General features: G+C 32.2%; 1 protein-coding gene across 1 annotated transcript; it reads left to right on the top strand.

The window, feature by feature from the left end:
• Positions 1 to 5,443: 5,443 nt before the first annotated feature.
• On the top strand, positions 5,444 to 15,956 carry LOC132303533 (putative gamma-glutamylcyclotransferase At3g02910). The gene is made up of 2 exons (XM_059800827.1): positions 5,444 to 6,166; positions 15,126 to 15,956. Exon 1 carries the CDS (start codon positions 5,531 to 5,533, stop codon positions 6,089 to 6,091), a length of 561 nt encoding a protein of 186 aa, XP_059656810.1. The 5' UTR covers positions 5,444 to 5,530; the 3' UTR covers positions 6,092 to 6,166; positions 15,126 to 15,956.
• The last annotated feature ends 248 nt before the right edge of the window (positions 15,957 to 16,204 follow it).

Raw genomic sequence — 16,204 nt, 5'->3', positions numbered from 1 at the left:
TCCATGTTATTAAAATAATAATTGGTTGATCACACACTTATGTCCCCAACTAAACCAAATACCAAATCCCGAGTAATTAACAAAAAAATAAAATAAAACACGTATGATAAACACAATAAAACAAAATATACTCCTACTTAGGACATCGTTTTTTCTAGAAAAAAAAGTCTTCTTTGAAATCAACCTTACTAGATTGTTTCGAAATTTCCTTTTATAGTTTCGTAAATAATCATTCAATCTCGAAACATATCCTTTAAAACATCGCTTAAAAACACAAATGTTTTCCTAAGCAAATACCAAGGGCTTAACCCTCATCCTCCTTATATGCGGAATGTAAACCGTCTTACTTGACTTTATAAATCGAATTAGAACGTCACAATATAATACCAATGCCTTTTTGTATGTGATTTAAAAATTATGTATTTCATTCTTATAAGAACACATCCGATCCCCAAACTCCTGAACAATATTTCTTATATACATCTTTTAGAGATGATAAGAAAGATTTAATTATTTGTAGATTGATCAACCCCAATTCTACTAATAACATTCGCTATACTACTAGCAATTTAGATCACCTCGCGCAATCATCCCTCTTCAAGATTTAGTACCCTCTCTATTGGATACACATAAATCTCCTCCATTAGGATCCTCTTCGGCTCCTACTCCTTGCTTGTCTCCTTTTTGAGATCAACTGAAGTCGTGTTGGTCCCGATATGCGGTGACCTATCACGTACACCTAAATCCTTCATTGGCTTATACTTTTAAAGTAACGCCAAACGAACATAAACCGTCAATCCTTAACTCTGCCTTCTGGCAACGAAATCGATAACATACTCCTCTACTCCTTTGGGTCTTTATTGCTTTCGCCTTGAACCCATCATTTTTCTAATGCCAACCATTCTATGACTACAGAATATAATTGACATCAGTTCCTCCTAACAAACCGTAAATAAAGTACAACGAATCCTAATATGGGTTCAAAGTTTTAAGGGACGCAACGCGGAAGTCACATAACGAAAGACACTCCTAAGGACACTTGAACCTGGAGTGCTCTGATACCAACTATGATAGCCCCCGAATTTCCGAATGCGGGTTGGCTAGGCCCACACCCGAATACCCGAGGATATCAAAACAAATTGATAATAAACGAATACAGAGTACAAAAGAATAAAAAAAGAATAAATAAAATGCTGACAAGAAATTAAAATGATAATCTAATAATAAACCTCATAATATATTTCCATTAATTAATAAACTCTTCTGATACAACTGATCCTCCAAAATACAACTCGGGAATCCATACTGTATGGACCCCTAGAAAATCCAAACCAAACAAATGACAGTAATCTAAAACAGGAAATTGAATCATAAAGGAACTCCTATGTAGCATCGGAAGAATGAAGTAGACTGATCCCCGCTCAGCACGAACAACCTCTACTCGTGACGAACACCTGAAAAATAATGGTGGGTCAGGCCCACAAATAAGTTCATCTCTACTACAGTCCAAGCAGAGATCCGATACACGTATACATCCTAGTCAATCCAACAGTAACTAGTAGTCCGTATATATATATATACACATTAAATGAACCTCACTAGACTATAGGGTTGTCTCAACCTGAATAGTAGGCAACATGCAAAACGCACATATAGTGGGCATGAGTACCTAGACCTACCAGGGTACACAATTACACTATATCTAACTACACATCCCTGGCGATATACGCGCCCTAACCATTGATCTTGAGACTTAAGCTCATATCACGGCACTATACTTATATATATAAAATCTAGTAACCATCCTATCCGGTATAAATTAATCCTCCATAAGTCATTCAACTTGTTCAGTTAACCTGACTTGAATATAAGTAGGACTTAACATTTTAGTTAATCCATTCCCTTATATAATAAATTAATCATCCATAAGTCATTCAACTTGTTCAGCTGACCTGACTTGAATATAAGTAGGACTTAACATTTTAGTTAATCTATTCCCTTATATAAAATAGGTAGGACTTAACTGATAAGTTAATTCGTCCCTAGAATGCCACCGTCCCATACCAGTGCATTAAATCACACAATCCAACAATTAATGTAACGATTAAGGAAATACATCAAACAATCTAGAAATAACTATGATAATATGATATCAAGTTATTACAAAATAGGAATGACTTATTATTTATTTAAGCTTCCTATATCATATGTCCTACATAAACTGAATCTTATACATATAATGATATTTTATTATACCGTCAAATAAGCATTCTCCATATCCAATTCATTCTACACATTTAATCTCAATTGCTAAAACATATTAAAAGATTAAATTCATTCGTTTGTTTAAAACATTCAAATAGCAAGCATCATTATGATTGAGTCTATTTAAATTTATTTAAACCCAAATCTAGTTTTTATTTAATGTTCAGGAATCCTAGGCATGTTTCTACGTTCCATCATTCCACAGATATGAAAAATACATAATTTAAACATGTAAAAATTCATATAAGAAATCAAATCAAAATCATGCATTTTATCAATTCATAACACAAGAACAAATATGAACCAATTTCATAAAACCTATATTCTAACCCAATTAAACATGCATAATTATTTAATTTTATGTGTTTAATAAATCCTAAAATTTCCTAGGCATGTACAGAAACACGAATCAAAGGGAAAGAGATAGAAGAAGAACTTGCCTTAAACTTTCGGATCGAAAGTTAAACTTATTCTTTCTTTATCTTCTCTCTACAGGGTTTTTCTCCTCATTCCTTTCTTTTCCTCCTTCCTTCTCTAACTCTCTCTCTCTAGAATATATCACGTGAATATTTCTAACCCTCTTTTACAACCTATAACTATATATTTATAGGCTAAATAAAATAACCCTAACCCTTTTCCCAATCCACGTCAACTTAAAAAAAAATATATTAAAATATTAAAAAGGTAAGTAAAATATGTTATGTATATAATTTATGTATATCTTTATTAAATAAATAAATTATACACATTCCATTATTTATTAATGGATTATCCAATAATACTGAAGTTACCATAATATTATAAAGTAACTTAAAACATAATACATATCAAATCTATGTATATATTAGTATTAGTTAAATATAAAACATATACATCAGATAAAATATTACTACCCAGGTTACCATAAAAGTAATTAACCAATTAATTTCCTTTTTATATATATTAAAAAGGTAAGTAAAATATGTTACGTATATAATTTATGTATATGTTTATTAAATAAATAAATTATACACATTCCATTATTTATTAATGGATTAACCAATAATACTTAAGTTACCATAATATTATAAAGTAATCAAATCTATGTATATTTTTATTATTTAAATATAAAATATATATATCAGATTAAATATTACTACCCAAGTTACCATAGAAATAATTAATAAATTACTTTTCTTTTTATATATGTATATAATATATATACATACATTATCCATGGGTAATAATCCATACATATCCAGCCTCTTATCCAAGTAGTCCATGGGACCCAATTGGTTGGCCCATTACTACTAACCATAGCCATAAAAGAAAAATAAAATAAAATAATAAAAGAAAAGAAAACATTTAATTTACAATCAATCAAAACACTATTTAAGCACATAATCTAATTAAACAATTAATACATAGACAAATACAAATAATACATAGACACATAATCAAATAATCAAGTAATACCTAATTCAATTAACACATAAGCAATTAGTCAAATAATTAATTAAATAATTAAAAAATACAATTAAAACAAATAAATAAATACCGAGACTATCCTTTTAAAATTAGGGGTATTACATTTAATACATTATATAATATTCATAAATTGACTTAAACTAAATTATAATATACAGGTTTGTGCTTGCGGGTAATTTTATAATTTGTCAATTCTTAATTTTTGTTTTTTAAAATAAAGTGGAATATCATAAGAGTAATATAGTCATTTAACAAGTTCTTAATGGTTCATTGACATAATTGAGGTAATGTGATAACTTTGTAATTATGTTGTATTTTTAGACACAGATTGAAGTTTTATAATAAAAAATTAAAAGTAATGGGAATTTTATTATTTTAGCCCTATAAAATATATAAAGAAAAACCGTACAAAATCCTAACTTTCTCTGTTATATTTGAAGTTCAAAAATGATAATTCTCATGTTTCAAAGTTCGAAAAGGATATCTCATATCATTATGTTACTCAAGTTAACTATTTTATAAATTCCCTAAAATTAAGAGAAAACTCAAAGTACCATTTTGATATGAATGGTGGTATAGTTTGAAATTCTTCTTCCACAAAACAAATTTGAAAAAAACAAATTGCAGAAGATGGATGATGTTGGAAAGAGAAAATTTCAAATAAAAATAAAAGGGGATAATTATACTTACATTCTTGTAGATTGTCTAAATAATAGAGACTTTCCCTCTAATTTCAAATATAACATTGAGTCCCTCTCTGATTCAGGTCCATAGTAACACTGACCTCCCTTTTTTTTTTTTTTTCGAAAATTTACACTGACCTCCCTTGTCATATAATTTGATATTCTTGTCTATTGATGTCATGTTCAATATTTACTTAAAATTCAAAAAAATTCTTAGAAAACTTGAAAATACTATTTTATTTATAAAGAAATAAATAATTTACATTCAAAATAATAATAATACAATAGTTATAATAGTCATTTAACACATTTTGGTAAGTGTCATGATAAGGGTGGTCATCGTTATATTTGAAATTACAAGAAGAAGGTCTTTTTTATTTAGGTAATCTACAAGTGATGTAAGTGTAATTACTTCAAATAATAATTGCTTGTTAATTGACGTCAACTTTTTCAATCGACCTCATGTTAGTTATTTATTTTTCATTTAGAATTTTGCTCAACTATTCTTATTCTTCCTTTTTTAAAAAAAAAATAAAAGTTAAGAGTTTGAGTAGGGTAAATTACCTTCAACCCCATTTAGGTTTGAACTTACACCATCAAATTAAACTATGGTAAAAAATAAGTCTAACGTTGCATGAGATTTCAACAAAGTAACAAGTAGGTACAATTCGTTAGTTGTTAACTTCGTCACAATAATTTTATGCAATGCCGAAATTATGCTTCAAATAGATGAAGTTACATAGGAGTAATTTCTGCCGGTATTAATTAATATATGGTGTAACACAACTATTCCCAAATTATATGACCGAAATACCCTTGCAAGGTCTTTAAATTACGAGTTTGACTATAGTTTGGTGGTAGTAATAGAGAAGGTCAAAGATTTTCGTGGTAAAAAGTAGGTGGGTGAGTTTCTTGCTAGCAAAAAAAAAAAAAAAAAAAAAAAAAAAAAACTTTGAATTGGATCAAGCCCTGGACTGAGTCAGCTTAAATTTGGGCCTTGTTGGCCCCAAATGCAGCCCAAAGCATTAAATTCCCTTCTCCTCAGTCGGTCTCACTGTGTTTTCTGTTGGTTAGTTAGCACGAGAACAGAGGTGTGTGTGCAGAGAGATCAGATAATGTCAGTGACAGACGAAATCAAAGGCAAACAAACCCTGATCTTCACATATGGCACACTGAAACGAGGCTTCGCTAACCATCCTCTCCTGCAAGACCTAATCCGCACAGACGACGCCGTTTACCTCGGCTCCTACCTCACCGTCCACGAACTCCCTCTCGTCTGCGGCCCACACGGCGTCCCATTCCTCCTCAACCTCCCTGGATCGGCCCGCCACCGAGTCCACGGCGAGCTTTACGCCGTGTCGGACCGTGCACTCGCCCGAATCGATGAATTGGAGGGCACGACTCGCAGTCACTACGAGAGACTCCCAATTCAGGTCCGATCCGAAACCGAGGTCGACGGCGGTGACGGTGGCGGTGTGGTGGTGGAGGCGGAGGCGTATTATGCGCACCGGAGCTATGCGGAGGAGATGTGGAGGAGGAATGGGAGGGTAGGGTTTAGTGCGTTTACGGAGAAAGAGGAGAAGGGGTACGTGAAAAGGGGTGATAGGCCCAAGGATCGAAGTTTTATCGAAGATATTCAATTGTTCGTTTCGTCGTCGTCTTCTCCTCAATTGTGATTCTGATTTCGAAGGTTTCTCATGGCAAAATTCTCCATCAAATCGACTCTCGGAGGCGGTCTTCATATCATTACTGTACGTCAAACTCTATTTAGATTGAATATTTTGTTTGGTTTACGTATTTAATTTATATATATACATTGAAATGTGGATGATTTTGTTATGGATTTATTATTGGGAATTCAATTTGTAGAGCATTTTTTTTTTTCTTTATTTGTGCATTGAGAATAATCCGTTGATTTGGATTATATGCTTATTTTTAGCTGATGACATATCAATATGGTAGCTAATATTTTGAATAACTCTCCTGCGGAAATTGAAGACACTTTGATTTACGATTATTTTGAAGCCAAGGTCTATCAAAGAGCATGCATTTTAATTTCGGAATCTTGAATTGAATTTCAATATGAGAATTCTGTATCTGAAGCCTTTTCCTCTACCATGGAGTTTTTATCCACAGTGGCATCTGCTCCTCCTCCCACATGCGAGGTTGAGGGTTTGTGTCCAATTAAGACAATAGTGGGTTTGTATTATGTATATGAAAATGATATTTTGGCAACCAATTGACCCAGCTAAACTAATCCTTTTCTTTCTTCTTCTTCTTCTTTTTCTTTTTGTCTTGACAAATAACAAGAAAATAGAGCAAATGAAAACTAAATAGATTCACAATATAGAGGAAAATTGCTAGTTCTGTTCCACTGCCTGCCTCATGGGAGGAGGTTTCTAGGATTAAGAAAGACTAAGAAGTTGACTTTAAATGCATTTGGTCTTCCTTTTTATTTATTATTATTTTTTAAAATAATAATTTTGGTAAAAAAGAACTGACCACCACCATAGCCCAATGGGAACTACCATTTTAGCTAAAGGCGCCATAATTCACACTTTCCTGGAGTCCACCAAGTTTTTTCATACCGGAAGCTACCTCTGATAGTGATAGGATCAATGGTCAAATGAGGCTTAATTAACTGTAGCGCGGACAGCCACCTGGACGACTTCCTCTCGAGCAACTTACCCCAGGACATTTGTGAAGCGACTCAATGATTGCTTGACAAGCGGCCTGAGTTTCTGCTATCCATGGAGGCCATAAAAGATTAGCATAGATGACTTCTACCTCCTCTCTCTGCAATGGAAACTAAACAATGGGTTCATCAATATATATATATATATATATATATATATATATATATATATATATAATAAATTGCCGGTACCCTGAGGAGAGCGGGGGAGGGGTTGGATATTTCTGAAGTGGAATACTTAAATAATGTACATGGGATGGGTTTATTATCTGGCCTCCTTTGTAGCAATATATTCATTCCAAAGAGAGCGATCTTCTTTTAGAATTTGATCAGGATCTGGAGACCTTCTTGGAATGACTTTGTTTCTCTAGGCTCAAATTCTTTATTTACTAGAGAAGGTGCAAATGAGAGATAATGGGAATTCAATAAAGAGGTCCAATATTATTAACTGAGGGATTTGGGAGATATGTAATCCAATCTGCATTGGATAGGGACAGAAAGTCATCTGGTTTAAGGAACCACTTCGCGAACCACATGAATCTGACAATTCTATATTTAAAGAACATGTGAAGAGCAGTTTAAGGGTGTTGCATTAAGAACAGCTCTCCAACTGATCTAATGCAAAAATGGCTGTTAAAGATCTTCCTAGGGGACGAGAGTCAGTAGCAATTTTCCAGAGGGAGAACTTTGAGTCTTTCATGAAACTGAGACTTGCAAGTTTTTTTTTTTTTTTGTTTATATATATATATATATATATATATATATTTATTTATTTATTTATTTTAGATGCCATAGAGAGAAAAATAACTTGGTTCATAACCCGATCTTAAGGAAAACTCTCCTGATTTAGTTTGAATGCGATTAGGGTGACTCTCTAGTCCCTTCCAGAGTGATTTTCTATGTTTACCAAGAAAATTTTCTACATAGATGATATTAGACACTACCCTAATAATGTCTCATATATGCTCATAATCTGCAGCAGACCAGCATCACCATCCTTGCCTTTATTCCAAACAAATGTGGTAGACTACATTTATGTTCCTATTACTTTATTTTCTATTATCCTCATTGTCACCTCTTATTTTTAACTTTTTAAAGTCAGTTCTAATAAATTATTCCAAGCTACTTTTGGTCGGCCTCTCTGTTTATTGCCTTATATGCAAACTAATATTCCTTTTCTTGGTGGTGCATTTGTGTACGTTGCTTGTCTTCAAATCACCTAAGTTTACTTTCTCTTAGGTTATTATTCATAGTTGTTATTCCTAATCTCTCCCTCACATTTCAATTCTTAAACATATCACTCCTATCATCTATCACAACATTGTCATTTCAACTATATGAATCCACTGTATATGTTTTTTCTTTTAACTTATTTGGTATTATTTTATGACCTAGGATACCACTAGCATGTCTCCATATTGTCCACCTTGCTCCAATATTCCAACATTGCAAATGAAATCATCATCTCCTACTTTTTGTAATATTGATCTTAATATAAAAAATGATTATTCTGATAATCCTTTGGTCTTGAATTGTTTTTGTTATACCATCACTTTTCAAGACTTTACATTCTATGTATTTTGTTTTAGTCTTAATAATTTTTAGCCTTTTATTTCTAATGTATGTTTTCATATTTCTAATTTTGTTCTCTGGACTTTCTTAAAACCGTATTGAACAATACTATGTCATTAGCAAACAACATGTCTTCTTGCATATTTTGTTCTTTCATATGAGATTACTATAAATAGGTATGAGTTAAGTACTGATCATTGGTTTAATCTCACTTGAATAGAAAAAATATGTGTTTTACTGCTTATAGTACGAACTCTAATTCTTGTCTTGTTATACATATCTTGAATAATCCTTACAAGTTTTTAAGTGGATAGTTTTAGGATGTAAAGTTCAGCAAATTATATCTCTTGGTACTCTATCACATGCCTCCTCTCTGGAAAAACCATGTGCTGATCGTTTTGTTTGCTTCTAGAATCGTGTCTTAATTTTCTAATTAAATGATTGGCTTAATTTTCTAATCAAATAAATGGCTTCCATAGTGATTCTTACTTGCATAAATTAAAAATTGTTATCGACAGTAGGAATTAATTTCTTTGGTAATTTTTTTCCATAATTCAATTGTTTGACTCTTTAACTTAATTCATCAATAATTATCACAATTTTGCATCTTCCCTTTATTTTTTGTAAAGTGGTTTTATGATACATTTTCTCCATCATTAGGCATCATTTTTTTCTTCTAAATTTTTATTGAATATTTTTTTTTAGTCAGTCAATGCCTGCTTTTCCTAATTTTTTAGTATTACACATCTTTTTATGTGCATTATGTGCATCCTGTATTCTTTCCCCCCCCTTCCCCGCGTAATTTACATTCTCTATTCCTCCATTATTGATCCTATTTATCATACTTATACTAGATTCTTTAATTGAAATTTATTTTCTAGAATATTCTTTAATTTATCATACTTATATTAGATTCTTTAATTGAAATTTATTTTCTAGAATATTCTTTAATTTATCATACTTATATTAGATTCTTTAATTGAAATTTATTTTCTAGAATATTCTTTAATAGTTGTTGAGAGTATTCTTTTAATTTGTTTGAGGGTAAAGTGCGAATACCCCCCCCCCCCCGGCGGCGGCGGCGGGATGTTCAAGAAACCAGCTACATTTTAAAAATTGTGCAAAGGAGTACATTTTGTCAATTTAAAGACTGAAATACCTAATACGCCCTTAAGGCAAAATAATAATAATAATAAAATAAAACACTGATTTCACCTCATAGCTCTCAGCTCTCAACTCTCTCTCTCTCTCTCCCACAGTATCTTCTCTCTCTCACACACTATTCTACCAAGATTACCATTTTTATAGCATTATGTGAGTGCAGCTCATGACCCTTGGAATACCCCATAATTGAGATAATGAATATTTGGCTCTATAGCATAATAAAAGTAATCACTCCATAGTTGAAGTAATCAATATTTGACTATAGGATTACCCCGCAATTGAGGTAATCAATATTTGACTCTAGCTTTATAAAAGTAATTACAACTGACCTAGAAAGCACATATACGGATATGGAATACGGATACGACATGATATGGGTATGGTGATATGACAAATCTCAAAAAAATAGGATACGGGTATAACATGATACGCATTAAAAAATAATATATATATATATATATATATATATATATATAAATTAATTTTTGGTCAAAATTTTAAAAATATTATGAATCTAAATACAATCTTTAATATAACATAGAAGTTCGTTTCACAACACATAAAACAAGCATCCATAGTCATCACTTAATAAATTTAAACTTTTTTTTAACAATTATACTATGCTATTATTGTTGAAAAAGTTGCATTTTAATGTTCAAACTTGTTAAAAATGTGTTTTGAAGTATCCGAGAAGTGTCGGATACATAGAAATTAAAAAATATATTTTAAAATTATGGATACGTTTCAGAAGTATCGGACACGTATCCGCGAGTATCTGTGGAGTATTGGTACCTGACACGTATCCGATACGGGTATGTTGCACTCCTAGAAGTATCTGTGCTTCCTAGTTACTTATTGATGCAAATTGATGCAAGTTACTATAATTATGCAATTTTGACCAAACTCCTCAATTATTTAAGACTCCTTGCCAAATTATGGCCCGAGCCTTAGAACCCTCCTTGCCACATCTTTTATACACTTTAAAAGGCTACTGCCACTGTTCTCTATCAAGGAAACACATTATTATTTATTTAGTTAATAAGAATAATATAGGTAGTAAGAAATACTAATATTCAATATAAAGGAAATCTAATTAGAGAAGGAAATATATAATATAAAAAAATCTAATTACAGAAAGAAACACAAAACTTATTTATTTAATTCAATAAAAGTAAATCTAATTAGAGAAATATATAATATTAAAAACTTATTTATTTAGTTAATAATAATACTATAGGTTGTAGGAAATACTGAAATTCAATAAACGGGAAATAATCAGAGAAGAAAATATATAATAATAAAAAATCTAAGTAGAGGAAACATATTATTGAATTTCAGCATTTTAGTACATTAATATATAATATTAAAAAAATCATTTATTTAATTCGATAAAAGGAAATCTAATTAGAGAAAGAAATATATAATATTAAAAAACTTATATCATTCTCCCACTAAACATTTATTATTAATGAATGTGCAAAAGACAAAACATTTGGCTTCATAAATATTTGAAATTTCAATTACTCAAAGGAGTTGCTAATTAATTATTTCTAAAAGGGAATTTATTTAGATAATTTTGTATAATTTTTTTTTAATTAAGATTATAAAATAACTTTTGATCACGTGCATCGCACATGTCTTTTACTAGTGTGTGTGTATATACACACACACACACACACACACACATATCTGTGCGTGTATATATTTGATGTGTTTTTTTCCTTAATTTGACCAACACGATAATCAGCGAGAGCGTGATTGTAAAAGAGCTCAGGCCTGGAGCGGTGGTAAGGGTAAGAACAAAAAGGATGGCTTGACTTGAACAACGCCGTGAAAGGTTTGATTAGTGGTGTGGGATTGGAGGGTTTGAGGATGTTGGACTGTTGGTGTGTGGAATTTGGAGGGTTTGAGGATGTTGGAGAACCACTTGTGGATGGCCGAAGCAAGGTATATCTTGGTGGTGGTTGGAGATGTGCCTGTTTTTAGTGAGGAGAGAGAGAGAGGTTTTATTAAGAGTATTTCGGGGTTTTATGAATTTTTTTGGTCAAAATTGGTTGTGAATAGATATTAGACGGCAATTTGCACATATTTTTCAAATGCTAAGAGTAGGGGTGGCAAAATGGGCCAGAAACCATCAACTTGCCCATATCCGCCTGTTTTTTTAATGGTTTTGGGTGAACCATATTTAAAATGGGTAAAAAATGGGTTGAATAATTTTTAATCACTTAATTTGAGGGTCAAAATGAGTTGAATATGGTTATCCATATTCAACCCATATTTCACCCAGCACATAATAGACACACAACACACATTTATTTTATATTGCACTCAATTCATTTTTTTCTAAAATTCACTCACTCACGATTAGAGCTACAAGATAGGCTGGCCCAACCCAGCCCAGTCCCAACTCAACCTCAACCCGAAATCGGGTTGGGTTATGCCAGCCCGAATATTTTGGGCTGGTTTCACGAGTAAATTTTATTTTTTATTTTTTATTTTTTTATTTTTTATTTTTTTCTTCCAAATATGCAAATTACATTTTCCTTTTCCATATTTATAAATATTAAAGTTTTTAAGAAAATTTTATTTTTAAAACATCAATATTTTGGACAGGTAGGTTGGGTTTCACGGGTCAATTTTTTTTTTTTTTTTTTTTTTACAAATATACAAATTACATTTTTCTTTTCCAAGTTTGTAAATATCAAAATTTTTATTTTTTAAACATAAATATTTTGGGCGGATCGGTCGGGTTTCACGGGTGAAATTTTATTTTTTATTTTTCAAATATGCAAATTACATTTTCCTTTTCCATGTTTGTAAACATCAAAGTTTTTAAGAAAATTTTATTTTTAAAACATCAATATTTTGGGCGGGTCGGTCGGGTTTCATAGGACAATTTTTTTTTTTTACAAATTACATTTTCCTTTTTCATGTTTGTAAACATCAAAATTTTTAAGAAAATTTTATTTTTTAAACATCAATATTTCTTCTCTTTCCTTCATTTCTATTCTCTATCTAAAACGAGTTGATAAATATTGCTGAGTTTTAGATTGTTTTTTTTATTTTTTGTTAAATAAAATTTTAAAACCTTCCCGAAAAGAAGTAATTAAAAAAAATAATAATAATAATTAATGGGTCCACGGGTTATAACGGATTAACCCTATACATTTTGGACCCGCCCATATTCAGCCCGTTCTGAACGGGTTAAATATGGGTCTTGACCCATGTTTGACCCGCCCATTTTCAACCAATCCAAATCCGGCCCAATCCGCCTATTTACCGCCCCTAGCTAATAAGAGGTTTTACGCTCATACTAAGTAGGATGGGTGTTTTGTGCACAATTTTTATACAGCAGGAGGGTTTCCGGCACTTTACCCTTTGTTTAATATGTTAGTTTATTTAACTGATATATATATATATATATAATCAATATTCTAAATGCATGTAATTGGATCCATATCTTTAGTCAACTTATCTTTACCTTTTTTTGCCTTTTTTTTATTTTAATTTTTTGATAAGTAAAATTATAAGGATAACTTTTTTTTGCCTATTTCTGAAAACCTTTTTCATCTTCTGTTGTGTCTGTTTGTTCATATAAGTCGTTTAGTTCACTAAACAATGATTGCTTAATTCCAACACTTGGCAGTATAATCAGCTGAAATATTTGTTGCCATCTGGTTGTTCTGTATGTTGTATATCATGTGAATGTCAGCACACCTCCAAATTTTGCAATCATTTTTCACGGAAGAAGTTCAATAATCTTTTTGCAACTTAATTCAGGTCTAGCCAAAAATAGTACCATATTGATGCGTGGGTATTGCGACTTGCACTGACTGTAGGCTCATCTAAAATTTTGTGATTCTAGTTACTCTTTCCCGACAATTACTTCCGTTGAATGGACCGTTCATGGACGCTAGTTTTTAACCATATCATAGTCGTTGTAGGTAATTATACTATGACATGCATATTGACAAATAACTATTGAGGCTGAAATTCGCGCAGTCCGATACGATACCGTTTTCCTGCAAGGAAGAGAGGAGAAGATCGATGAACCTTGACAGCACTGGTGTGGTGCCTGCCAATAGCTCTCCGACAATCAAATTAGTCACGGAGGTCTAAAAAAAAAAGGCAGGGATTAATAATAGTTTTTACGTCGTACTTTCTTTAATGGCTTGATGTCCTATTTATGACTGTCGATTGGAATCAAAATCATTCCGCTGATGTCGATGGTTGACCTTATCTTCCGCTTGTGCGAAATCATATGAGATTTATTACCAGATTTGTCAGGATATGATTTAATCCTTTTGACCTCCTCCTGTTATAGTAGGATTATTCTTACTTGTTCAACCACGTCAGATTTGATTTCATTATCCTTGATAATGAAATCTAATAAATCTTATCGAGGGTAGGATAGGTTTTTATTTTTCCCTATCAATAACTAAATGGAAGTAAACACTTGCACATAGAAGAGGAGGGCTTGTAATTGCCCTTTGTTTGACAAACATACTTCAGATACATGCATTTTAGTAGATCCTTGTATCATGGTCACCTTATTAACTAAGTTGCTGAAGCCTGAAACAAACCTGCATGACACAGCGCATCAAAATCTACAAACTTGTTGCATGTTACTTCACACACACACTCTTACACTTGGGACATGCTGCTTTACACACTTACCATAGTTCAACATCATACTCCGCTATCCCACAGTACACAAGTCATGCACATGCAATCCTCACCGCATTTGTTTGATCAATTACACAGATGCAGCCTTCACCACTTTTGAAAAAGGTCTTGCCTTCATCAGGCCCCTCGGACTTGGAGACGACACATGACCACCCTTAGTCTTGCCTTCATCAGGCCCCTCGGACTTGGAGACGACACATGACCACCCTTAGTCACACTTGCAGAATACCTTGCCTGCAGTATTAGAGCCCTCCAGAGTGCCTTACATCTTTGAGATCTGATCCACAGTTGCATCCCTGGGAAAGAAATTCGTTTTTAGTGCAAAACCCTTTTCCTGATGCACATAAACATACGCAGGCAGCTAGATATCTGACAATTGTGTTCTCTTTTTGCTTTTGCACATGAATACACGTACACTACTGCGAGAACTTCTAGTTTCAAAACTTGCAATCATTTTTTGTGTTGTTAGATTTCATTGATGTATCGAAAGCATCTTAATTGATATGCTGTTGCATAGAATGAGTAATGACAGCCTGTTGTTATTTACTATCATATTTTCCCTAAAGGTGGTTAGGCGGTTTGTTAATTTGCAGAGATGACCTGAGAAAGAACCAGGGATTGGCGCTACGTGACACAGGTGCAGCTGCTACCACATTTGGCAAAAGGCTTGCCCTCTTGAGCCTATGTCTGTCTTTTTATTTTTTATTATTATTATTTTTTTATTCCCTTGTTCTGTCATAATTAGATTCTTAAATGTCTTCCCGGTCAGGAAATGCATAATGTTAGCAACAATTTGAAATATAAAATGTTATATTTATATTAAAAGGACAATAAACCAAATTGTACCTAATATCAAATGAAAACTTCTTTCAATTTTATGTAAGTGGGTTGGGCTGTGATTTTGGTGGTCGGGCCACGTGGGTACTTTCCGCGTGCGGGAGGCGTGATGAATTATTGGTTGAGTTTGGATTTGTTAGGTCCATTTTGTGTTGGATATTGCATGGTAAGGGTTTGAGTTTTGTCCAAACACTTCGTCTTCTTCACTGAAATCGCAATGGAAAGATGGTTTAGACAAACACACACATCAAAATTTATCAAAATGTGTAATTTTAATAGGTTAAGGTTATAAAGTTTTGGGTCTTCAGATTTGAGATAGGTCTGATTCATGAAAAAAGATAAATATTGTTCAAAGAAAATATGAGAAAACTGAAAAGAAGATCAAAAAGAGAAAAGTAAAAACAGATATAGAGGGTGGGTGTTAGTGTGGCTCAAGAGTGGGAGAGTCAAATAAAAAAATAAAAAAAAAAACCGAGTCGGTGAGTCGAGCTTAAACATAAAAGTTATTTATTTATTTATTTTTTTCAACTTAAACATAAAGTTTTAATAATATGAATTGTGCGAAAACACGCGCTTTTTTTTTTTTTTTTTTCCTGAATTTTATCTTTCAAGCTGCAGGAGTTTGTTTAAAGCTGAATTTTATGAATTTTGTGGCCTTTGCCTATCCCACAATTTTTGGCCAATTAAACAGGCCATAAAACAAGTCAGAATCAGTAAAATTAACTAAAAGTAAAATGAGTAGAAACGTATAGAAGATAGTATTTAATTACCTTTATTTTCAATCATGATTTTGCAACTAGGTTGAACGACTACATTCAACCGAGTTCAAATTTGA

The sequence above is a fragment of the Cornus florida genome, unplaced genomic scaffold, assembly GCF_030987335.1.
Source record: "Cornus florida cultivar Cherokee Brave unplaced genomic scaffold, ASM3098733v1 CherokeeBrave_3.0.0_Hap2_Chr04, whole genome shotgun sequence".
NCBI classification, from domain to species: Eukaryota; Viridiplantae; Streptophyta; class Magnoliopsida; order Cornales; family Cornaceae; genus Cornus; species Cornus florida.
Note: the sequence above shows the minus strand (reverse complement) of the source record. Positions and strands in the feature narration are given on the sequence as shown.